The 27,419-nt window shown below is 44.7% G+C and overlaps 1 protein-coding gene across 2 annotated transcripts in view; it reads right to left on the bottom strand.

The window, feature by feature from the left end:
- The window catches only part of LOC126469957 (laminin subunit beta-1), a 358,919-nt gene that overhangs the window by 138,429 nt on the left and 193,071 nt on the right, over positions 1–27,419 (bottom strand). For both annotated transcript variants that reach the window (XM_050097369.1, XM_050097370.1), the window contains exon 4: positions 4,710–4,766. In XM_050097369.1, the coding sequence (XP_049953326.1) occupies positions 4,710–4,766 (57 nt within the window). The remainder of the gene's footprint in view (positions 1–4,709; positions 4,767–27,419) is intronic.

The raw sequence follows: 27,419 nt of genomic DNA, 5'->3' as shown, positions 1-27,419 counted from the left end.
TTAGAAGAACACCATAGCTATACATTTACAAACGAAAAAGAAAAGGAAACCACAAACAGTACATATGTACAAAGTCAAAACCACTACTTAATTTACTGGTGTATGCTCCAACTCACACTGGTCTATGTTTGATGGATCATGATTCACCATAAACTGCAGCTACAAATGGTCACTCACTTACAAACCTGACCTGCTATCTATGCACAAGATAAGGGAAGTTACTTGAATACGCATGCGCATACGAATATGAGAAAGTTTATACATGCGTTGGGGCTAAATAGCCCATATATTCCCAACCATGGATCCACGTATATCAAAAAATGAAATGGATAGAACAAGAGATGAGCTAAATAGGACATGAAACCTAAAAATAACACAGTTGCTTATGCTAGTAAAGAAACATGTATATGAAGCTACCTATGACAGCAGGAGGAACTCTTAAAACTATACCTAAAGCCAGTAGTTAGCCTGGGGGGGGGGGGGAGGGGGGCTGAGGGGACGTAATCTAAAGACGTCGTTGTAATAAAGACAATATAGGGATAAAACGTGAGGTGTTCAACGGGCTAAACATCCAGTTTTAAGCCCTTAACCTCGGCATGAGGCAACTCGATATTAACTGGAGGGCTCGGCGCATGAGCCGTTTGCACAAGGTGTTCCGCATAAGTAGAGCCCTTAGGATCGTCACCGCTGGAAGAAATGCAGATCTTTAAGCATCTGCAACATGTTAATATCCCCAATGACAATATCCCCAATGACCAACTCCTACTAAGAAATAGAAAATATTTTGAAGGTTTCGCGCCTTTACTTTGTTCTTCATACTTATAAATCTGATGATCTGGAGATTATCAGATGCGCACGCTGATTGGCGAGTGCGGTTGGTCAAGCTGTTCATCTTCTTTCTTTTTATCCTCATTTTCCTTTTACGATGAAGGCGATTTTAGCCCGTTGAACACCTCACGTTTTATCCCTATATTATCTTTATTACCACGACGTCTTTAGATTACGTCCCCTCAGCCCCCCTCCCCCCCCCCCCCTCCCAGGCTAACTACTGGCTTTAGGCATAGTTTTAAGAGTTCCTCCTGTTGTCATAGGTAGCTTCATATACGAGGGCAGTTCAATAAGTAATGCAACACATTTTTTTTCTGAAACAGGGGTTGTTTTATTCAGCATTGAAATACACCAGGTTACTCCCCAATCTTTTAGCTACACAACACTATTTTTCAACATAATCTGCATTCAATGCTACGGCCTTACGCCACCTTGAAATGAGGGCCTGTATGCCTGCACGGTACCATTCCACTGGTCGATGTCGGAGCCAACGTCGTACTGCATCAATAACTTCTTCATCATCCGCGTAGTGTCTCCCACGGATTGCGTCCTTCATTGGGCCAAACATATGGAAATCCGTCGGTGTGAGATCGGGGCTGTAGGTGCATGAGGAAGAACAGTTCACTGAAGTTTTGTGAGCTCCTCTCGGGTGTGAAGACTTGTGTGAGGTCTTGCGTTGTCATGAAGAAGGAGAAGTTCGTTCAGATTTTTGTGCCTACGAACATGCTGAAGTCGTTTCTTCAATTTCTGAAGAGTAGCACAATACACTTCAGAGTCGATCGTTTGACCATGGGGAAGGACATCGAACAGAATAACCCCTTCAGCGTCCCAGAAGACTGTAACCATGACTTTACCGGCTGAGGGTATGGCTTTAAACTTTTTCTTGGTAGGGGAGTGGGTGTGGCGCCACGCCATTGATTGCCATTTTGTTTCAGGTTCGAAGTGATGAACCCATGTTTCATCGCCTGTAACAATCTTTGACAAGAAATTGTCACCCTCAGCCACATGACGAGCAAGCAATTCCGCACAGATGGTTCTCCTTTACTCTTTATGGTGTTCGGTTAGACAACGAGGGACCCAGCGGGAACAAACCTTTGAATATCCCAACTGGTGAACAATTGTGACAGCACTACCAACAGAGATGTCAAATGGAGCACTGAGTTGTTTGATGGTGATCCGTCGATCATCTCGAACGACTGTGTTCGCATGCTTCGCCATTGCAGGAGTCACAGCTGTGCACGGCCGGCCCGCACGCGGGAGATCAGACAGTCTTGCTTGACCTTGCGGCGATGATGACACACGCTTTGCCCAACGACTCACCGTGCTTTTGTCCACTGCCAGATCACCGTACACATTCTGCAAGCGCCTATGAATATCTGAGATGCCCCGGTTTTCCGCCAAAAGAAACTCGATCACTGCCCGTTGTTTGCAACGCACATCCGTTACAGACGCCATTTTAACAGCTCCGTACAGTGCTGCCACCTGTCGGAAGTCAATGAAACTATACGAGACGAAGCGGGAATGTTTGAAAATATTCCACAAGAAATTTCCGGCTTTTTCAACCAAAATTGGCCGCAAAAAAAAATGTGTTGCATTACTTATTGAACTGCCCTCGTACATGTTTCTTTACTAGCATAAGCAACTGTGTTATTTTTAGGTTTCATGTCCTATTTAGCTCATCTCTTGTTCTATCCATTTCATTTTTTGATATACGTGGATCCATGGTTGGGAATGTATGGGCTATTTAGCCCCAACGCATGTATAAACTTTCTCATATTCGTATGCGCATGCGTATTCAAGTAACTTCCCTTGTCTTGTGCATAGATAGCGGGTCAGGTTTGTAAGTGAGCGACCGTTTGTAGCTGCAGTTTATGGCGGATCATGATCCATCAAACATAGACCAGTGTGAGGAGGAGCATACACCAGTAAGTTAAGTAGTGGTTTTGACTTTGTACATATGTACTGTTTGTGGTTTCCTTTTCTTTTTCGTTTATAAATGTATAGCTATGGTGTTCTTTTAATCATTGACAAAGGTCTTCTTAGGCACTTGTGGGTTTTATTGTGGTTCTGAAGGTGTTGTTATCTATGCCGAAACCTGGGTTAACACTTAACACTAGGTGCTTTTTTTGCAATAGAGGCGGGGTTCTTTGTTTTTTAATATAAAAACAACTTTTTCCCTGGAAGTTACTGAGGGGAAAAAAGAAGATTTGCTCCCAGTCAGTATTTAAATAAATATTACAGATAGCAAAGGTAGCACAAAAAGAAACCATTACTGCTGGCACCACATCTGAAAACAGTCTTAATTTTTCTGTCCATCATATTTAGAGAATGTTGTAATATTTAATGCCCTGCAACATTATCTAGCATATACTGAAGCACTATCACAATTTATTTAACTGAAAGCAACTAATTATCTTTCTTAGGAGCATAAATGTAATCACTTATAATGTTTCTGAATATAACACATACCATTATGTAACAAGAAAAAAATCTGTCTTTGACAGTGAAAAAAATCTCAAAAACATTGTTGATGTTTCATAAGGCAATTTGTATCACACTTGAAAGGAAGCAGAAATTAAATAACTATACCTGCGTGGCAAACTGTTTCACATAAATCTGCTAACATAAAAAACTGCAAGTATTAGCATTTCATTCTATTCTTTTGAGAGCTTTATATTTGCTCTATTTCTTCAAAACAAGTTTTTCATTTGGCTATCACATTTCAGTTTTGAGAGTATTGGTCAGTTTATGAATTAAACAAACATTTCACCAAAAATCAGTTACTATATTTTTTTTACTTTAACATGAATTATTGTTTTTGGGGTAGAGATTTGTCTTGACTGATTTTTGCTATTCCTCATATAATTACATTATCTTATTATTTAACTGTACATCCTATGTGTGATAAAAATAACAAAAAGGAGAGTTGTAGCAACTTAAAAATTGATACTGCAACAGAGATTCTTATAGCCCTTAGTTTACAGAAAAAATATTATTTTTAACAGCTACTGTAGCAGTGTGACACTGTCTATTTTTTATATGCAATATTGTTTTTAGAAATTTAAAAACCCAGAAAAGGGACATTTCTCAGTTAAAGAGTTACCACAGCTCTAAGAAAATATTTGTGCATATTAGTGTGACTACAAGAAACACATGAACATTCAGCTTCCTGGCAGATCGAGGAATGGATACACAGAATATAGGTATAACAAAATTTAATTTTTTATGACTAACTATTGGGAGAGTGGCACTTCAGAAAAGTTTAGTAATTTATCAGTTGCAATAAAAGTAAAGAGCCCGGACCTACACAATATGGAGTAGAATTAACATGACTCATCACATTTCAGCACTACACATATGTGTGAAACAAATCTGGAGGCAGTTAATAGTTGCATTTGATGGAGATGTGTGAGAATTCAGTGGCTAATAATTTCATTATACAGAAGAGTTGAAGTCACCATAGAGTTACCGATATGTACACTGTTTACACCTGCAGTTCACAAGGTGATGTATAAAATGGTGTGAAATTATCTTTTAATATAAAACCACTATTCTCTCTTTATTTCTCTTCACATTTTTTAGTTTCACTATCTCCATGTTTCCTCTAGTCTACTCCTCTTATCAGTATTGTACAACTATTGTTCTTTAATCGCAATGTTTATCCTCTTCCTGTTATTATTAACATCTCCATTCTCCATCTTTTCATTATATGTTTATGCATTCCTAATGCTAGTTCTCTATGGAAAGTCATTTTGCTTTGTTTACCATTACTTGATTTCAATTATTAAATATTACTATGAAAACCATACACAGAAAAGTTTATAAATTATTCCTTGTAAATTTTTATATCCACGGAATGCAATATTTAACAGTTTTCTCACCTCTTCCAGGAGGATTACGGTTCCGCTCTCTTGTCTTAATTTGACCTAGGGCTGTCCCTGCAATACAGAAGAACAATGGATTAATTAAAGTGTGTACCTCATAAAATAATCACAGGACAAATCTATGAATATTGGAGATTAATTGGGAAAGAAAACTGTTTTATTCCCTCACTAGTTTTTCAGTTTCTTCACTGTCTCATTGCTGCATTATTATAGCACTTCAGAATGTATACTTCACTGAGATAGATCTCATTATTTGAACCTTACAGTTAATCTGAATAATTCCAAGTTTAATTTCATTTTCAGCATTTGGTATGTATACCACATAATCAGCACCATATTAAATAGGTGGTACCAATGACAATAAAATTTCTCTTTAAAGGACATATAGAGCAAATAATAACTAATTACATGCCATATTAACACATCATAATAACTGGCAACAAATAAAATTGTTTTAGGTAATTAGAAAAATAAAAGGTAGAGAACAGCCTAAATACTTAAATTTGTTCTGAAATGAAACTGCTACCTAATCTTCTGTTTGTACAATGGATTCCACAAGGCGACAGTTAACAATATGTATACAGAGTGTTCAAAAAATTCTCAAAATTTCCACAGGAGGTAGTATTGGTCAAAACTAAAAGAAAAGTCCCTCCAATGATGTGAAGAGTGGAAGTGGAAAATGTTCTAAGTGCCAAATCTCACATGTGTCAGGAGAAACATAAAACAATGTATCTCTTTTTGTACATAACTTATTTGTATTCAAAAAATTGGGAAGATATTTTGATGCCACAGATTTATGCTGCTAACCTCATCATTGCAAAAAAATAATGAAACAAATCTGAAAATACACAATTTATTAAAAAAGTTGTAAGTGCCATACAGGTAAATTAACTGGTTTTAAGTGCCCACATAACAAGTTTTTTGTTTCAAGTGTCATTAATACAGAGGACTATGTTTTATTTGTGGTAATGTACGTGCAGAAATACAGCAGTAATATTTTAATTAGTAGAATTGTCATCTATGCTTGACATTGTCAAGTTAAGGGGCGATCTAGATTAATATAAAAACAGAAGTACAACTTCAAACAGCCAAGATCACTATTGTGCAGCATTTATTGTGATGACCAGTTTCAGTAAACTACATTGCCATCATCAGATCTTCTGCAGAACATTTCACTGAATCTTGACCAAATGCATCTCATATCATATCATATCACAGAATGATATTTCACAAACATGAGAACAATAGTATATTAGCAAGTCAAGCATAAAATAACCATTTAAAAAACAACACACATATTGCACTGGTTATGCAAGCTGATTTTCATACATTAACAGAATGAAGATGTCTTCGTGCTTACCCTTCTTCATTTTTCTAGAATTCCTAAATCTCTGTCACAGTTAAAAAAGCTGTGCCCACTCAACAAAACTGTGCTTGTTATCTCCTCAAACCATTCCAGGCTAAATGAAGGAGACCTTGACACATGGCACTTTGAATTTCACTAGGAAGCACAGCGTACCACAAAAAACCATGCACCATCTAGTAATGAGTCACTAAAACATTTTGCCCATGATTTGACACTTGAAGCAAGTCTAGGGACATGCAACACAGTACTGAGTACGCAGTAACATTGAAAACCCATTTTGTGAAAAAATGGCACTTAGAATGTTTTCCATGTCCATTCTTCTTATGCTCAGAAACCAATATCTGTTGACATATGAGCCATTTTACTTGTGACAAATAATTTGTAGTAATTGGTGAAATAGCCCATCTTACTGTTGCAGCTAATTGTGTGATGAATTCCCAGAGCTACTGGAGAAATTTACACTCACAGAACAATGACGAGTGTGGTTTATGCATAACAACTTCAGTTCTGATTTTCTAGGCAAACATCGGCAGAAATGCTGAACTCTTTACTCAACATTCATAATTTTCCTAGTTTTAAAGAAAAAGATCAGATGGTGCTGTAGAGGTGTCAATGTTTCTCGGTGTAAAAATAAAAAGGTTCAGCCTGGAATGTAGCTGTAGTCAATCACATAGGATTACCATACAAAATATTACTCACGGGTCAGTTTAAAGGGCTGTAGATGGTTATTTAAGTCACGGCAGTGAAGTATCCAGAACGAATTTTTCATTCCACGGCAGAATATGTACTAATATGAAACTTCCTAGCAGATTAAAACTGTATGCCAGATCAGGGCTCGAAACTGGGGCCTTTGCCATTTGTGGGCAAGTGCTCTATCACTGTGCCACCCAAGCACACCTCACAATTCGTCCTCAGAGCTTTATTTACACCAGTGCCTCATCTCCCATATTCCAAACTTCAGAAAAGTTCTCCTACCAAACTTGCAGGGCTGGCATACCTGGAAGAAAGTTTCACAGGAGAACTGTGAAGTTTGGAAGGTATAAGATGAGATACTGGTGGAAGTAAACCTGTGATGAGTCATGCTCAGGTAGCTTAGTAGTAGAGCACTTGCCCACAAAATGCCAAGGTCCTGGATTTGACTCCCAGTCTGGTGCACAGTCTTAACCTGTCAGGAAGTTCCAGGGCTGTGAAGTGATGTGTGTGTTCCAGTCAGTTGTATGGCATTACAACAGCAAGATGAGTCAACTTGGAGAGGTGAGAGAATGGGAGAAAGGAGCTATCATGCTTGGGCGTATCCATCACCCCATTATGAATGAAGTTGTCAAATTTGTTGATGTATCATCGTGGCCCCTCCAACATGTCTACAAGCAATGGTGTACCACTGTGTCACTGAGTAAGAACGGTGCTTGTAAAAAGATCATAACTGACAGTGATTGCAAACAAGTGTCATACCCTGTCAATGACAATTGATTTCAACCAGTTTCTGAACAAACACTGTGGAGTGAGCTACATGCAATGCACATTTGAAGACAGGTCCCTCATAAGATGCCATTCCTCATGTTGGTGCATGAAGCTGCACGTTTTCAGTGAGCTGAACAACAAGGAAACTGGACAGTACCTCACTGAAAGCTTGTAGTGTGGCCTGAAGAATCGCAACTTTGCCTCTTTTTTTTAAGCAGTGCAGTGTGATTTGATTAGTCTTTTAACACACAGTGTGTGTTAGGTGTAGTTCAGGCTGGAGGTTGTTCTGTGATGATTTGGTGGTGTTTATAACATGACTTGGAATCACTCATTCTGGTTACAGTGAACAAGAGCCTGAATGAAAAACTTCCTGGCAGATTAAAACTGTGTGCCAGATTGAGACTCGAACTTAGGACCTTTGCCTTTCGCGGGTAAGTGCTCTACCGACTGAGCCATCCAAGCACAACTCACGACCTGTCCTCACAGTTTCAATTCTGCCAGTACCTCATCTACTGTGAACTTCACAGCTCTCCTGTGAACCTTGTAAGTCTAGCACTTCTGGAAGAAAGGATACTGCAGAGATATGGATTAGCCACAGCCTAGGGGATTGTTTCCAGAATGAATCTTCACTCCGCAGTGGAGTGTGCGCTGATGTGAAACTTCCTGGCAGATTAAAACTGTGCAGGTACGAGATGAGGTCCTGGCAGAATTGAAGCTGTGAGGACAGGTTACGAGTCATGCTTAAGTAGCTCAGTCGGGAGAGCGTACTTGTCCATGAAAGTCAAAGGTCCCGAGTTCGAGTCTCAGCCTGGGACACAGTTTTAATCTGCCAGGAAGTTTCACATCAGTGCACACTCCACTGCAGAGTGAAAATTCGTTCTGGATGAGCCTGGATGTTTATAACAACATTCTCAGTAAATAGTGTTACCACTCCTGTTACATCTTCATGGTGAGTATGATTTGGACATCATAATCATCATCTTCCATAATGACACCAGCCATGTTCACAGGGCTACACACATAGTCAAACAAGGAACCAACACTCAGGTACCCTACTGCAACTCAATTGGACCTCTACATCACATGATCTTGAACCCATAGAAAATGTCTGACTCTTTGGGACAGAGGGTGAAAGAAAGCAATCAGTCCCCGCAGTTTGGTGTCTCTACAGGATCTAATCAGCAGTCAGGGGCTTCGTTGGATAAGACACCTGAAGAACTCTGTGGGATCTCTTCCTTGCCGAATTGAGGTCACTATCAAGGTTGGATGCTGTGTCACACCGTAGTATCAAGGTGTCTTCTGGAGAGAACTTATTTTCTGTCCAGTGTGCTTTAGTCATGATCAGCTGATGATAATAGACGGGCACATTGTAGCACGTCACTCAGTGTTTCAAAGTTTAATATTGGACACTGTAGCTGGTGAGCAGCTAAATCCTCCACCCCAGTATAAAAACCACCACCACAACCGTGTACTTTCGTTCATCTCATGTCACAAGTTGAGACAGTTGGGTGCGCGAACACTGCCACACATGGGAAAAGATCGCCTTGGATGACATATTGAGGTAAGTGCTAGCAGACGCCGAAACCCACATGAAGCAATTTTTTTTTCTTTATTGTTATTTCACTCCCCAAAATGGGGTGGGCTGGCAGTGGCACAAAACACCGCTCTTCAGCCAAGAGAGTTACAGAAAAAACATAGTCAAATGAGAAAAGAACACATAATATAGAATGGTATAAAGTGATGAATAAACAAGAACAAAACTAGATGAGTATAAATGGTAGATTTAAAAACAACATTGACGAGAGCCACACACACAGGTGCAGAATGAACACTGTGAGTTGACACAAAAGCAAAGAAAATCCCACAGTGGGAACACAAATGAATGATGCTGGTGACACTGTTGGTGCTGCACACAAAACTGAAGAAACACTTACACCACAACAAAAACGTTAAAAATCACTGCACCAAAGGGGACCTACCACCGGGTAAAGGGAGGAGGGGGGGGGGGGAATAAAAGGGAGGGGGAGAGACAGTAGGGGGAAACCAGGAGGGGGTTAGGGGGGCAGTGGAGGGGAGAAGGAAAGGCGTCGGAAGCCCAGGGCAGGGGGCGGGGGGGGGGGGGGGGGGGTGAAAAGGAGAAAGAAGGTGTTGCGCAGGGAAAAAGGAGGAAAGAACGGAAGAGGGAGAGAGGGAGCCCTGAGGAGGGGGGAGGGAAGAAGGAGGGATTAGATCTGGTAGGAGGGGTAGATGGAAGGCACAAGGACATTATCTGGGGGTAGTTGGCGGAAGCCACCTCGGGCGAGGGTACGGAGTGTGTGGAGACGGAGACCAGGTGGGACACTGTGGTACAGGCGCGGCAGCGGGCTAGGTTGGGTGAGAATGGGGGAAAGCAAAGGATGGGGGGGATCCAGTTTGCGGGAGACGTATAGGATCCATATTCGTTCTAGGAACAGGAGGAGATGGGGGAAGGGAATCAGATCATAAAGGATCCACGTGGGGGACGGGAGACTGATGCGATAAGCAAGGCGGAGCGCACGGTGCTCGAGGATTTGGAGGGATTTGTCGTAGGTGGGGAGGCAGAGATCCAAGTAGGGTGGGCATAACATAGGATGGGGCAGATGAGGGGCTTATAGATATGTAGGATAGTGGAAGGGTCTAATCCCCATGTTCGACCAGAGAGGAGTTTGAGGAGATGGAGACGGTTACGTGCCTTGGCTTGGACTGTGAGGAGATGGGCGTCCAGGAAAGGCGGTGGTCGAGGGTTATGCCAAGTTACTTGAGGGTGAGAGTGAGGGCAATGGGGCGGCCATAGATTGTAAGGTAGAAATCTAGGAGGCAGAAGGAGGGGGTGGGGTGGCCTATGATGATTGCCTGGGTCTCGGAGGGATTGATCTTAAGGAGCCTTTGGTTGCACCATGCGGTGAACAGGTCAAGGTGAGACTGGAGAAGACGCTGGGAACGTTGGAAGGAGGGGGCAAGAGCGAGGAAGGCGGTGTCATCGGCATATTGCAGGAGATGGAGTGAAGTAACGCAGCCCACTTGCCAAAGAGAACTGTCTGTAGCTGAGAAGCACGAGCGCGATATGAATGCAGCAGTGAGTCGCGTATACACTGTGATGTGCGCTATGCAGAACATTATCTTCTTCTTTTTCTTGTTCCTTTGTCCCTCACTGGCGCGGGGTCGGCGTGGTTATTAAGAGATGTGGCGTGGTTAATTCAAAGTATGGCCGGATGCCCTTCCTGTCGCCACCGCGTTACCCCCTGAGACGGAAGATGTGTACTCTAACTACCTGCGTGTAGTGTTATTCTACATCTACATCTACATCCATATTCCGCAAGCCATCTGACGGTGTGTGGCGGAGGGTACTTTCAGTACTTCTAACGGTTCTCCCTTCTATTCCAGTCTCGTATTGTTCGTGGAAAGAAAGACTGTCAGTATGCCTCTGCTTGGGCTCTAATCTCTCTGATTTTATCCTCATTGTCTCTTCGCGAGATATACGTAGTAGGGAGCAATATACTGCCTGACTCCTAAGTGAAGGTATGTTCTCGAAACTTCAACAAAAGCCCGTACCGAGCTACTGAGCGTCTCTCCTGCAAAGTCTTCCACTGGAGTTTATCTATCATTCCGCAACGCTTTCGCGATTACTAAATGATCCTGTAACGAAGCGCGCTGCTCTCTGTTGGATCTACTCTACCTCTTCTATCAACCCTATTTGGTACGGATCCCACACTGGTGAGCAATATTCAAGTAGTGGGCGAACAAGTGTACTGTAACCTACTTCCTTTGTTTTCGGATCGCATTTCTTTAGGATTCTTCCAATGAATCTCAGTCTGGCATCCGCTTTACCGACGATAAAATTTATATGATCATTCCATTTTAAATCGCTCCTAATGCCTACTCCCAGTTAATTCACAGAATTAACTGCTTCCAGTTGCTGACCTGCTATATTGTAGCTAAATGATAAAGGATCTTTCTTTCTACACTCCTGGAAATTGAAATAAGAACACCGTGAATTCATTGTCCCAGGAAGGGGAAACTTTATTGACACATTCCTGGGGTCAGATACATCACATGATCGCACTGACAGAACCACAGGCACATAGACACAGGCAACAGAGCATGCACAATGTCGGCACTAGTACAGTGTATATCCACCTTTCGCAGCAATGCAGGCTGCTATTCTCCCATGGAGACGATCGTAGAGATGCTGGATGTAGTCCTGTGGAACGGCTTGCCATGCCATTTCCACCTGGCGCCTCAGTTGGACCAGCGTTCGTGCTGGACGTGCAGACCGCGTGAGACGACGCTTCATCCAGTCCCAAACATGCTCAATGGGGGACAGATCCGGAGATCTTGCTGGCCAGGGTAGTTGACTTACACCTTCTAGAGCACGTTGGGTGGCACGGGATACATGCGGACGTGCATTGTCCTGTTGGAACAGCAAGTTCCCTTGCCGGTCTAGGAATGGTAGAACGATGGGTTCGATGACGGTTTGGATGTACCGTGCACTATTCAGTGTCCCCTCGACGATCACCAGTGGTGTACGGCCAGTGTAGGAGATCGCTCCCCACACCATGATGCCGGGTGTTGGCCCTGTGTGCCTCGGTCGTATGCAGTCCTGATTGTGGCGCTCACCTGCACGGCGCCAAACACGCATACGACCATTATTGGCACCAAGGCAGAAGCGACTCTCATCGCTGAAGACGACACGTCTCCATTCGTCCCTCCATTCACGCCTGTCGCGACACCACTGGAGGCGGGCTGCACGATGTTGGGGCGTGAGCGGAAGACGGCCTAACGGTGTGCGGGACCGTAGCCCAGCTTCATGGAGACGGGTGCGAATGGTCCTCGCCGATACCCCAGGAGCAACAGTGTCCCTAATTTGCTGGGAAGTGGGGGTGCGGTCCCCTACGGCACTGCGTAGGATCCTACGGTCTTGCCGTGCATCCGTGCGTCGCTGCGGTCTGGTCCCAGGTCGACGGGCGCGTGCACCTTCCGCCGACCACTGGCGACAACATCGATGTACTGTGGAGACCTCACGCCCCACGTGTTGAGCAATTCGGCGGTACGTCCACCCGGCCTCCCGCATGCCCACTATACGCCATCGCTCAAAGTCCGTCAACTGCACATACGGTTCACGTCCACGCTGTCGCGGCATGCTACCAGTGTTAAAGACTGCGATGGAGCTCCGTATGCCACGGCAAACTGGCTGACACTGACGGCGGCGGTGCACAAATGCTGCGCAGCTAGCGCCATTCGACGGCCAACACCGCGGTTCCTGGTGTGTCCGCTGTGCCGTGCGTGTGATCATTGCTTGTACAGCCCTCTCGCAGTGTCCGGAGCAAGTATGGTGGGTCTGACACACCGGTGTCAATGTGTTCTTTTTTCCATTTCCAGGAGTGTATGTATTCGCAGCACATTACACTTGTCTACATTGGGGTTCAATTGCCCTTCCCTGCACCATGCGTTAATTCGTTGCAGATCCTCCTGCATTTCAGTACAATTTTCCATTGTTACAACCTCTCGATATACTACAGCATCATCCGCAAAAAGCCTCAGTGAACTTCCGATGTTATCCACAAGGTCATTTATGTATACTGTATTGTGAATAGCAACGGTCCTACGACACTCCCCTGCGGCACACCTGTTATCACTCTTACTTCGGAAGACTTCTCTCCATTGCGAATGACATGCTGCGTTCTGTTATCTAGGAACTCTTCAATCCAATCACACAATTCGTCTGACAGTCCATATGCTCTTACTTTGTTCATTAAACGACTGTGGGGAACTGTATCGAACGCCTTGCGGAAGTCAAGAAACACGGCATCTACCTGTGAACCCGTGTCTGTGGCCCTCTTGAGTCTCGTGGACGAATAGCGTGAGCTGGGTTTCACACGATCGTCTTTTTCGAAACCCAAGCTGATTCCTACAGAGTAGATTTCTAGTCTTCAGAAAAGTCATTATACTCGAACACAATACGTGTTCCAAAATTCTATTATTTACGTGGTAGTGAACGAAAGTTTCCTAAATGTTTGTGAATCGTGTAAGTAAAGTAGGATCTATGTACCGGCCCGGTATTCACCTAGTGAGAAACTGCATAAGAACCAGAACCAGGCTGGCCGGCACACCGACACTCGTCGCTAATTGCTGGGCGGATTCTATCCAGGGCCTGCGTACCTCCCTATCCGGGCGGGTCGCTATACAAAATAGTTTGAGCTATTCTAAAAACATTTTCATGAACGCAATTACGTCGATATTGTAACTGCGACTGACCTGAAGAGGTTCGAGCGACGTAAATTATTTCAACATTTCGGTGCACTGATGTATCCGAAATAATATAGCACAATTTCTGTAGTTGTGTGTACATGGAATCATCAGCTGCAGACTTAATAACTTGCTAAAATGTGTACCGCGTATGCAACTACAGAAATGCGTTTTTACACAACGACACACGTTTCATTTTATTCAGTTAAAACATCGCTAAAGATGGGTTTCTTGCTTACAATGTAGATTTGTTGTCTGCGTGAACGTTCATTAGAATTTTCTTCTTCATCACAGGTGCTGTACGTAAACAATAAAAGAAACAGAGCCAATAAAAACGAACAATGAAACACAACAAGGCTAACAATGAAGTGTACTGGTTAGGTCACGTCTTTTGGACGGCTAGTACCACAGACCACGTGTAGCTGCGTGGCGGAAAGGAGCGAGTGGATGACCGCCTCGCCACTGCCCCCTTGGCCATGGGCAAGTGGACAAGTCCGGTCACAATAGCTCCTTTCTCTCACTCTGCCACGACCCCAAGTCGATCCATCTTAAGGGACTTGCACACGCTCAATATTTACTGCCAATACTAGTTTGTCAGACCTTCAATATACTGTGGCGAACTCACACTATCAGTAATACTGACAAAAATTAGCAGCTGACGACGCGGTTTACAGGGTTAAGTTGTTGAACACCCAAAAGAAAGCATGTGCTGCAATTATATTCGCTTTAGCCTGCACGCACAGAAAACAGCGAAAAAGAGGAAACAGATACGAGAATGGTTGAAAAAAAAGGAGCGACTGGTCACATGGTACATTACTGACAAATCAGACCAACGGATCCCAAATATTTCAAAATTATTTTCCGACGAGCCTTGCGTCGCACGACAAGTTGTTAATGTTGATACGAGATGAAATAGAGAAACAAAACACGTTAATGAGAGAAGCAATCGCAGTCGACGAGATATAAGGCGTAACTTTGAGATTTCTGGCAATAGGCGCGTCATTCGAATGCACGAAGTTTATCTCCGTAATATCAGCAAACACATTTGGTAACATTCTATGTAAACCTGTGAAGCAATTATATCTGCCTGTCAAGGATATGGCCGGTCCATGGCCGAGCGGTTGTAGGCGCTTCAGTCCGGAACCGCGCTGCTGCTACGGTCGCAGGTTCGAATCCTGCCTCGGGCATGCATGTGTGTGATGTCTATAGGTTAGTTAGGTTTAAGTAGTTCTAGTCCAGGGGACTGATGACCTCAGATGTTAAGTCCCATAGTGCTTTGAGCCATTTGAACCTTTTTTTGTCAAGGCTATGCTCAGGCAAATAACGTAAAACATTCTTTTAAGTTTTGTAATAATTTGGTGAAATTGGCATGCATTTCGCAGAGCCCTTACTAGTCATTGCAGATACATGACTTATTACTCGAAGTGGAAGTGTTTTCGAAACTGCTTTGTAATTCACCAACCTATACTATAGTTTCATGCGAATAAAGCAAGCAGTTCAAGTAGCAAAGGGTATAGCAATCGGCCACAATTATGTTTATTTCATATCCACATTTTGGTCAATGGGTGGCCATTTTTAGTGCAGAAATGTAAATCAGAACCTACACACTTACAAAACACTCGTAGATGCTCATAGGCCCACCTGGACTATGTGCATATACAAGCGTTTTTAATGTTTTGACTTACATTTCTGCACTGAAGATGGCCAGACAGTGACCGGAATCGCCGGCCGAGGTGGCCGAGCGGTTCTAGGAGCTACAGCCTGGAACCACGCGACCGCTACGGTCGCAGGTGTGAATCCTGCCTCGGGCATGGATGTGTGTGATGTCCTTAGGTTAGTTAGGTTTAAGTAATTCTAAGTTCTGGGGGACTGATGACCTCAGAAGTTAAGTCCCATAGTGCACAGAGCCATTTGAACCATTTTTTGACCGGAATCTAGACACGAAATAAACATCACTGCAACTGATTGCTATACCCTTTACGACTTGAAACGAATACAATCGCTGGGCACAACTGTTTCTCTATGAAATCAAACCTGATAAAGTGAGCAGTGTCACAGAAAATTCTCCGCTGCCCATCCTAAAGGCACATACAATGACTGCCTTCGAACAGATCTATTAAAACTAGTGTTAGAAGACTACTAGAAAAATTCGATCTGAGGTATGATATGCACGAAGGCGAAATGAATACATAAACTTATTTATAGATTCTTCCCCCACTTCTTGGTAGAACAATTCCATATTCAACAGAACAAATTGTTATTCACCACTAAGTATATAAACACTAAAGCCTTTACTCAGAGATTTAGTATACAGAGTACACTTGCGCTATTGTCAACATCTGAATGGAGAATGCTGTCAAACCACCAATACTTGACCTCACACGTTCAGTATGTGTTGAGAGTAGCTTTTGAGGGCCATCAATACTGCTCGTCAATATTTCTAATACTGACAATACGACGGACAATATATTGACGGTTTGTCAATAGTACTGAACGTGTGAGATCCCCTTTACAGCGCTGGTCCCATATAGCCCCCTGACATTAGCACATCACTTCGTTGGCATACCTTACCTTTGCGTTGGAGGGCCACATGAACGCCTAGTCCCATTTAAAAACCGTCTACAGAGCTCCACAGCGCTCAGTGTGCTCTTTAGAGGGGATGACTAACATTTTGTCTGATGAGCTTACCTTCGATACGTTGTCGCCTACGACAGATGACAGACGGCGACGCTTTTTACCCGCGGCACATCCTTTACACTGTGGACTATGGAGATGGGCTCTACACAACTGTGACCATAACGGGCTGCGTTATTTGTTTTTTGAGGACTGGCAACGCTGAGTGTAGTGGGGGTTCCCCTGACCAGAGCGAGCATCGTAGGAAAGCGGTAGTAAGTAAACTCACGCTGTAGTGTCCAGTTACGTGAAAGACGTCCGCCAAGTACGAACCGCGCAACATGCGCAACCTCGGGGATGGAGTGTCGTATGCTCCGGGCAGCTATTGTCTGGCAGCTATCAAATGACCGGATACCGCGTCTTGTCCACTCTGCACTTGCCTGTCACGCCGACGGCCAGTACAAATTCTGACGGATTTCCCGCGACACATCCAAGCCTTGAGCTGTGGCGACAGGAGACTTCTCACACTGACACAGTAGAATCTCTAATTCAGTTGCTCATGAGGGTGTGTTTTAAGGTGGCTGCAGTGCTTTAGCAAATCTATACTGTATACGGAAAAATGAGAGGTTACTGTACTACTTCGTTCACAGATGACGTACTGAGCTATTGTTGAAACGCGGCAGAAAGACTGCAAGATAACATTATCATCATGTTTGAAATATTGCCGGCTGGAGTGGCCGAGCGGTTCTAAGCGTTACAGTTTGGAGGCGCGCGACTGCAACGGTCGCAGGTTCGTATCCTGCCTCGGGCATGGACGTGTGTGATGTCCATAGGTTAGTTAGGTTTAAGTAGTTCTAAGTTCTAGAGGACTGATGACCTCAGAAGTTAAGCCCCATAGTGCTCAGAACCACTTGAACCATTTTTTCAAATATTTTTTCTTTATTGTTATTTTTTCTTCCTCGCTCCATATGGGCGGAGGGTGAGCTGCCAGCGGTACAATACTCCGCATAGAGCATTTACAGAAAAGAAATGGAGAAATCATAAAATATGTTTATGGATGCTAAATTAAAAGATCTCTTAAAATACAGTGTACAGATGATTACAAATATACAGAGTGGTTTTCTTCGTTTAAAAAAGGATAAAAACTCTGACAGGTAAAAATAAAAAGACAAAAACAGACATTTAAAATTTTAAAATGAAAGGATGACGTCCGTTAAAAAGAAGCACTGCACTTTCACTAAAGAGCTGAAGGACCTGCGTTGGGTGAAGAAGTTGTGAGGGATTAAACGTTAGCATGCTCGTTGGTATAAATTTTATAAGTCAGTGTGTGGTATCTGAACGAGAAGGGAAGGTGGTAATGTGAATATTGGGCAGACGGAAAAGAAAAATAAATCTGGTGGGTGAGCAGGTCCATGGTATCAGGAGACGAAGGCGGGAGGGAAGGGAAAGGGAGGAGCCCCGATGTGGAATGGAAGTAGGTGGGAAAAGCTATTGCTGGTAAGATGGATAAATATCGGGGTGGACTTCATTGTCGGGGAGAGAGTGTCGGTTGAAGTTGCGCTGGGAAAGGATATGGAGTGTATGCATGTATAGGGATGATGGGCTGTCTTTGCAAAGACGCGGCAGCATACCGGGGTTGGTGATTAGAGGGGAGACAATGGGGTTATTGGAATCTAGTTTGCGGGTGGTATAGGAGATGCGAAAGTGTTCGATGTGTGTGAGAATGGGTGGGAACATGACGACATGTCCCATATAGGGAAAAGTAAATGGATGCAGAAAGTGAGACGGAGTGGATGGTGTTTGAGGATTTGAAGGGAGTTTTAGAACTTCGGAGGGGCGGAGATCCATGCAGCATTTGTATAGCAGAGGATGGGCCGGATCATGGTTTCGCAGGTGTGGAGTGTAGTGGAGCGGCCTAATACCCAAGTTCGGCCTGTTAGTAATTTTAGTCTGTTGTGGGCTTTCTGTTGGATGGTTAGGAGGTGAGGTTTCCACGTTGGTGCCAGTCGATGGTTAGTCCAAGATATTTTACAGTATTAGTTAACGGGATAGGACGGTTGTAAATGATAATGTAAAAGTCATATAGACGAAAGGTGCGAATGGTTCGTCCTATAATTACTGCCTGACTTTTGGAGGGAGTGATCTTGAGCAGCCACTGATCACACCAGGAGATAAAATGATTGAAGTGGAGTTGAAGAGATCTTTGGGATTTCTAGAATGTAGGGTAGAAGGTGAGAAAAGCAGTGCCATCAGCATACTGAAGGAGATGGACTGGTGGAGGTCCAGGTCAATAATTTTCATGTCTGGGAAGTTTTGTGTCCAGCGGAAGTGTTTAAATTCACAAGAGTGTTCCTGGAGCCACTCTGTAGTGATTCTGGGCGTGTGGGGTGTCGAATTGTCCTGCTGGAACTGCCCAAGTCCGTCGGAGCGTCGGAATGCACAATGGACATGAATGGATGCAGGTTATCAGACAGGATGTTTACGTACGTGTCACCTGTCAGAGTCGTATCTAGACGTATCAGGGGTCCTATATCACTCCGCCCCACACTATTACAGAGCCTCCACCAGCTTGAACAGTCCCCGCTGACAAGCAGGGTCCATGGATTCCTGAGGTTGTCTCCATACCCGTACACGTCCATCTGCTCGGTACAATTTGAAACGAGACTCGTCCGACCAAGCAACATGTTTCCAGTCATCAACAGTCCAATGTCGGTGTTGACGGGCCCAAGCGAGGCGTAAAGTTTTATGTCGTGCAGTCATCAAGGGTACACGAGTGGGCCTTCGGCTCCGCAAGCCCATACCGATGTCGTTTCGTTGAATGGTTCGCCGCTGACCCTAGTTGATGGCCCAGCATTGAAATCTGCAGCAATTTGCGGAAGGGCTGCACTTCTGTCACGTTGAATGATTCTCCTCAGTCGTCGTTGGTCCCGTTCTTGCAGGATCTGTTTCCAGCCGCAGCAACGTCGTAGATTGATGCTTTACCGGATTCCTGATATTCACCGTACACTCGTGAAATGGTCGTAGGGAAAATCCCCACTTCATCGCTACCTCGGAGATGCTGTGTCCCATCACTCCTGCGGCGACTATAACACCACGTTCAGACTCACTTAAATCTTGATAACCTGCCATTGTAGCAGCAATAACCGATCTAACAACTGCGCCAGACACTTGTGTTATATAGGCTTTGCCAACCGCAGCGCCGTATTCTACGTGATTACGTATCTCTGAATTTGAATACGCATGCCCATACCAGTTTCTTTGGCGCTTCAGTGTAGAATGTACGGGGATTGGTATTGTTAGTAGTGACAAAGGATGGTGATTAGATAGGAATGATACAATAAGACGGATGTAGTTCATTGGAAGTGCGTGTGTCTTAAGTTTGAAAAGAAGACCAGACTGCCATGTACGATCACACGCAGTGTCTAGGTCGGGGGAGACAAAAATGAGGGATTTCGTGTCTGGATTACATTTTTTGGGAACAATAAAGGTAACCGATGAACCGAAAGCCTTTGGGAATCAATTTTCGTAGCGTAACAAGTATACTACTTGATCTAAAGTATGCTACGTCAGTGCGTGAGAAACAGCGTGCTTAATCAGTTCAACTGAAGGAGGTGGAGGGGGGGGGGGGTGAGGAGGAGGAAAGGTAAGGCAGTATTGATGTCAGCTGCATCGGGATATCACGCGAAAGCAGCGGTGACGAATGAAAACGTGTGCTGGACCGGGATTCAAACCCGGGGTCTCCTGCTTACTAGGCAGTTGCTTTAACCACTGCGGCACCCGGGACCTAATGTTTATCGAAATTGCGCGGACTATCTCGGCAAGCTTCACGGCCGCCCCACATTCCCACCGAGCGCCCACCTACCCGGAGTCCCTGTCCATTCGCTACATGCTCGTTACTCTGAGACTCCTGCAGGAGGTCGGACGTAATTGTACATCCGCACTGAAGAAGTTGGACCCATTGCCCATCGAGGCGAGTCGAAAATGGTTCAAATGGCTCTAAGCACTATGGGACTCAACATCTGAGGTCATCAGTCCCTTAGACTTAAAACTACTTAAACCTAACTATCCTAAGGACATCACACACATCCAAGCCCGAGGCAGGATGCGAGGCGAATCAATTACATGAACGCGTGGTGTCTGTTCTTTCACACATGTCCGAAACAACAAATGGTTCAAATGGCTCTGAGCACTATGGGACTTAACAAATGGCTCTGAGCACTATGGGACTTAACTATTGAGGTCATCAGTCCCCTAGAACTTAGAGCTACTTAAACCTAACTAACCTAAGGACATCACAGACATCCATGCCCGAGGCAGGATTCGACCCTGCGACCGTAGCGGTCACGCGGTTCCAAACTGACGCGCTTAGAACCGCACGGCCACACCGGCCGGCTGGGACTTAACATCTGTGGTCATCAGTCCCCTAGAACTTAGAACTACTTAAACCTAACTAACCTAAGGACATCACACACATCCATGTCCGAGGCAGGATTCGAACCTGCGACCGTAGCGGTCGCGCGGTTCCAGACTGAAGCGCCTAGAACCGCACGGCCACACCGGCCGGCCCGAAACAACACACACCACGCATTCACATAAGTGCTTAACCGAGTTTGGAATTCCTAGAGTTCGTCCACGAATGGAGCACCCTCTCCTTCAGCATGACAATGGCAGACAACACACGAGCGCTGCGACATCTGCAACAATCTGACGCCTTGGGTTCACTGACATCGATCGTCCACCATACAGCCCCTACGTGGCTCCCTCCGATATTCATCTGTTTCCAGAACTTAAAGAACAACTCCAAGTATTTCACTTTGACAGTGAAAGCAGAGATCAAGCAGTGGCTCTGTTAACAAAGTCAAACATTCTACAGTGACGGTATCAACGGATTGGTCTCCAGTTGGATGAAATGTGTTCGACGGCGAGGTGACTACGTTATAAAATAAATATGTAGACATGAAGAATAAACATTTATATTGTTAACGACGTTTGTTTTATTTAAAAAGCTTTAAAAGTTTCACATAAAAATTCAAAAGCATTACTTTTCAACACGCCGTCGGGGGACACTTTCGTGAGGTGTCTGGATGTCGGTGGAGGAATGGCAGCCCCCTCTTATTGAAGAGACAAAACCAGTGAGGTAGTGACTTTGGACGCCGGGATCTGAAGCAAAGTCGACGTTCTAAATCATCCCAAACATGTTCCACTGAATTCAGGTTGAGACTCTGGGCAAGTCAGTCCATTTCTGGAATGTAATTGTCCACAAACAGTTTTTTCAGAAATGCTACTTTATGACAAGGTGGCCGCGCCGGGTAGCCCCGCGGTCTAGGGCGTCTAGTCACGGTCCGCGCGGCTCCCTCCGTCGGAGGTTGGAGTCCTCCCTCGGGCATAGGGCCGCGCGGAGTGGCCGTGCGGTTTGAGGCGCCACGTCACGAAGCGGGCCGTCACTCCCGCCGGAGGTTCGAGTCCTCCCTCGGGCTTGGGTGTGTGTGTTGTCCTTACCGTAAGTTAGTTTAAGTAGTGTGTAAGTCTAGGGATCGATGACCTCAGCAGGAATTCACATACGCTGTACATCCTCATGCCACCGATCACTCCTGAATCTTCCACCTAAGGGCAACAGGGGGGCCATGAGCCCATGAACCAAGGGGCGCACACAGCCCGTGGTAAGGGGGTGGCGGGAGCGGATGGAGGGGTGGGGGTGAGCGGCCTCCCCAAACTCTCTCAGTGCAAAGGAAAAATGCAGTGTGTACTCAAATGCTTTTCTTTCGAGAAAATCATTTAAAAGTCGGTATTACGCATGTTTTTGAAAGGTTCATAACGAACTTTTTTTTATGGCTACTTATATTAAAAATACTTCACATCCCCAGGTATAGTCCCCCCGCCCCCGCAAACTATCGCATGGGCGCCCTTGTCTACACCTCTGTCCTCTCATCCGCCTCTGACAGTGCCGTCAGCCTAACAAGGATGAAATCACACGAAACTGCGAGGATAGTGATTACCACGTTTCACCCGCTGTTTCCGAGGGTTTAAGAACGGGCGATTAAGAAGCCCACTTGAGGTGCCATAGGATGCCTGAGCGATCGCAACACCAGCTACCACGGTAGCCATCTTGCAGCGGTGCCGAACATACAGCGCCGACCGGACCGCGCAAGGAGCGCGAGCAGAAGCGCACGGCTGGCTACACAGCAACAAGTGTGCGGGGGCGTTCCGGTTCCGCCAAATTGGGGCCGCTGCGACCACACAGCCACGTCTCAGCCGTCTCCGCTTTACCCCCAGCGCTCTTCCACAACGGTTTCCTTCTAATCTGTAGTGACATACGTCATGGGATAGCGATATGCACATATACGGAGGGCAACATATTGGCGGAGCTGTCTGTGCTCAGGTGATTCATGTGAAAAGGTTTCCAACGTGATTATGGCCGCACGACGGGAATTAACAGACTTTGAATGCGGAATGGTAGTTGGACCTAGACGCATGGGACATTCCATTTCGAAAATCGTTAGGGAACTCAATATTCCCCGATCCACAGTGTCAAGAGTGTGCCGAGAATACAAAATTTTAGGCATTATCCCTCACCATGGACAACGTAGTGGCCGACGGCCTTCACTTATCGAAAGAGAGCAGCGGCGTTTGTGTAGATGTGTCGGTGCCAACAGACAAGCAACATTGCTTGAAATTCCGCGATTAGATTGTTTGCAGATGATGCTGTCATTTACCGTCTTGTAAAGTCATCAGATGATCAAAACGGCTTGCAAAATGATTTAGATAAGATATCTGTATGGTGCTAAAAGTGGCAATTGACCCTGAATAAAGAAAAGTGTGAAGTTATTCACATGAGTACTAAAAGAAATCAGCTAAATTTCGATTACGCGATAAGTCACACAAATCTGAAGGCTGTAAATTCAAATAAATACTTAGGGATTACAATTACAAATAACCTAAATTGAGACGATCACATAGATAATATTGTGGGTAGAGCAAACCAAAGACTGCGATTCATTGGCAGAACACTTAGAAGGTGCAACAGGTCTTCTAAAGAGACTGCTTACACCACGCTTGTCCGCCCTATTCTGGAGTTTTGCTGTGCGGTGTGGGATCCGCATCAGGTGGGACTGACGGATGACATCGAAAAAGTACAAACAAGGGCAGCTCGTTTTGTATTATCGTGAAATAGGGGAAATAGTGTCACAGACATGATACGTGAATTGGAGTGGTAATCATTAAAACAAAGGCGTTTTTCGTTGCGACGGGATCTTCTCATGAAATTTCAATCACCAGTTTTCTCCTCCGATTGCGAAAACATTCTGTTGGCACCCATCTACATAAGGAGAAATGATCATCACTATAAAATAAGAGAAATCAGGGCTCGCAGAGAAAAATTTAAGTGCTCGTTTTTGCCGCGTGCCGGTCGAGTGTGGAGCGGTAGAGAGACAGCTTGAAGGTGGGTCATGGAACCCTCTGCCAGACACTTTATTGTGAATAGCAGAGTAATCACGTAGATGTAGATGAAATAACCGCAGAAATCTATGTGGGGCGTACGACGAACGTATCCGTTAGGACAGTGCAGCGAAATTTGGTGATACTAGGCTATGGCAGCAGACGACAGACTCGAGTGCCTTTGCTAACAGCATGACATCGTTTGCAACGCCTCTCCTGGGCCTGTCACCATGTCGGCTGGACCATAAATGACTGGAAAACCGTGGCCTGGCCAGATGAGTCCCAATTTCAGCTGATACGAGCTGATAGCAGGGTTCGCATGTGGCGCAGACCACCGAAGCCATGGACTCAAGTTGTCAAGAACGCACTATCCACGCTCGTGGCGGCTCCATACTAGTCTGTGCTGTTTTTACGTATTGGGTCCTCTGGTGCAACTGATCCGCTCATTGACTGGAAATTGTTATATTCAACTACTTGTAGACCATTTTCAGCCGTTCATCGGCTTCATGTTCTCAAACAACGATGGATAACAATGCGCCATGTCACCGAGTCACAATTGTTCGCGATATGTTTGAAGAACACTCTGAACATTTTGAGTGAATAATTTGGCCACCCAGATCGACGTGAATCCGATCGAACATTTAAGGGACATAATCGAGAGGTCGGTTCGTGCAAAAAGTCCTGCACTGTCAATACCTTCGCAATTATGGGCGGCTATAGAGGCAAATAGCTCAATATTTCTGTAGGGGACCTCCAACAACTTGTTGAGTCCATGCCACGTAGAGCTGCTGCACTTTGCCGGGCAAAAGGAAGTCCGACTCGACATTGGGAGGTATCCCACGACTTTTGTCACCTCACTGTATACTACACAGGTGAATTGACGGCAGTACAGAACCATTCTCATTACAAAACGTGTTTCATAATTCCAATGGTTGTAGAGTGGACGTTAAAGGAGACGGCACCTACTCGTCATCACCGATTTCATCAAAATTTATGATATATGCAGGGCTTGGCCAGAAATGAAAGTGACCGAGGTGGGAAGTCCAGGTGGCCAAGGGTTTAGAAAAAGTATCATGAAGGTTGTGAAAGCGGTGTACAAGGAGGAGGCGGAAGATTAAAATGGTTTACGACAAAGTGAGGAGTTCAACAAGGCAGTTGCCTTTCCCCGTTACTCTTCATTCATACAGTCATGAAAGAAATTAAAGAGGTGGAAAATGAAGATCTCGTTGCTTTTGCTTTTGCTGATGACATCGCCATTTGGGGACACGAATGGAAGTTCAGAGGAGACAGGATTACTGAAATAAAAAATTTAAGGAATTCAGGTTGACTGTGAATAAAATGAACACAGCGGCAAAGAAGATGAGTAGGACATCTACAGCTTGTAACATCATACTGGAAGGAGAGAAGGTTGAACATGTGAAAAGTTTCGGTTATTTGGATAGTGTCATATCACGTGATGGAAGCACCAAACCAGAAGTTTTAATCAAGTAGTAGAAGGATCCAGCTTCTTCCACCAAGAACGAAACCTAATGTGGGACGAGGAAGTCTCTTTAAGAGCTAAACAGACCAGATATAAAACCTACACCTGCCAATGACGTACTTTCTGGAGATCTGAGTAATAAATAAGAGTGTCAGATACAAGCATCTGAAACGAAGTTCCTTTGGTCAGCTCTACAAAATCCCAGTAGAGAAAGAGTCTGGAACGAATATGAGGAGAGACCTGTAGGTGACCTTGACCGTGGAGGAGAGAATAGCGCTGCGAGACTGAAGTGGTGTGACCATGTGGAACCAATGCATGCAACTAACTTCACGTCCGTATTTGGAGATGGAGGTACCAGGAAAAAGACCGATTGGGCGGCCTAAGAAGAGGTGAGCGGACCAGGCTAATAAAGACCTCACGAGCAGAGGAGTAACGTGGGATGCAGTGGAGAGAGAAAAGCTATACCAGGACAGAAATTAATGGAAGCATATCGTTCACAAAGTCGACAGAAATTAATGGAAGCATATCGTTCACAAAGTCCCTACCCGGCTGACTGGAAGGAAATCCTGACAATGATGATCATTTCTGGCGCGGGTCGGGAGAGGCATAAACCACGTATGCTTTCGTAATTTCCAGGCAGCGATTGGCGCAGCGGAAACAGTGAAGAACTGGAATGTAAGGGTTATGGGGTCAAGCCTATATGCGGATACTTTTTTTTTAATCCTAGCGTCCTGGAGTCGGGTCTATATGCAGAAACTCTTTTTTTTTTAATTTTTTGAGTTATTTTCTCTGTTTATAAACCTAAATAATGTTCAGTAAGAGCAGTTTCGAATCTTTTTGATCAAATTCTATATCTGACGATAAAAAAATACACTGCTGATTTGCATCAGTGAGGATTGTTTTTCATTTTTTGAGGGGGGGGCGGGGAGGCGGCCGATGTCGCCGAGCGGTTCTAAGCGCTTCAGTCCACTATCCAGTGGCCTCGCTCTTCGCACCAACTCACGCGTCGCTTAGCGTTGACTACAGAAACGTGTGGCTTCTGAGAAGCTGTTCGAGCATTGCATCCCATTGTTTTTAACTCCCTACTTCATGCGCACAGTCATTGTGCTAACAGGACTGCTGATAGCACTTTGGAACTTAAGTGTGATTCCTTCAGCTGATTATGTGATTTTTTCAAAATCACTCCCCCCCCTCCTCCTGAATTGTTCGACGGTCGCTGTACGTCAGCACATGAGGTCTACCTGGTCTTGTTTTAGCTGTGGTTCCGCCTTCGCGTTTCCATTTCACAGTCACATCACCAACAGTCTACTTGCGCAGCTTTAAAAGATTGAAATGTCGCTGATGGTTGTGTTTTGTGTTACTCAGATGACTTCCAGTGCCTCGTCCTCTGTGAAGTCACTGGGCTCTCCTGACACCCCGTCCACTGCTACTGTTTCTGCACTTACAACAAACTACAAGTCGGCCGCGGTGGTCTCGCGGTTCTAGGCGCTCAGTCCGGAACCGCGCGACTGCTACGGTCGCAGGTTCGAATCCTGCCTCGGGCATGGATGTGTGTGATGTCCTTAGGTTAGTTAGGTTTAAGTAGTTCTAAGTTCTAGGGGACTGATGACCTCAGATGTTAAGTCCCATAGTGCTCAGAGCCATTTGAACCATTTTTTGGAGGAGGGGGGAAGATTAACTTTAATTCTGCATGGAGGCTATCCAGCTTGAAGATCTCGTCGTAAGATTATGGATTTGTTTGTCCTCCCTACGAGTCAATTAACAGGAGATATTTGTACTACTGGATGTAAGGCTTCATCACATCAGTAATCTTTTTTTTGTGGTATAAGATTGTTTGATTGAGTAATGACAGCATTTCTGTATTTTGCCGAGTACTCGTCCACTAAATTTTCCTTTGCTTTTCCTTTTCATACCTTTTTTGAAAATATTAATAAGTACAATATACTGAGCATTATTTCGATTTATTTGCAGTGTAAGTAGCGTAAAAATTGAAAATAAAAAAGATAAAAGTAAGTTATGAATAGGAACTTGACACCACGACTATCTGATTACTGGTACCGTTCTGTGCTATTTCAACTTCGCCGACCTC

This window comes from Schistocerca serialis, chromosome 3 (assembly GCF_023864345.2).
Source record: "Schistocerca serialis cubense isolate TAMUIC-IGC-003099 chromosome 3, iqSchSeri2.2, whole genome shotgun sequence".
In the NCBI taxonomy this organism is placed as follows: domain Eukaryota; kingdom Metazoa; phylum Arthropoda; class Insecta; order Orthoptera; family Acrididae; genus Schistocerca; species Schistocerca serialis.
This window is presented reverse-complemented; position numbering and strand designations above follow the sequence as displayed.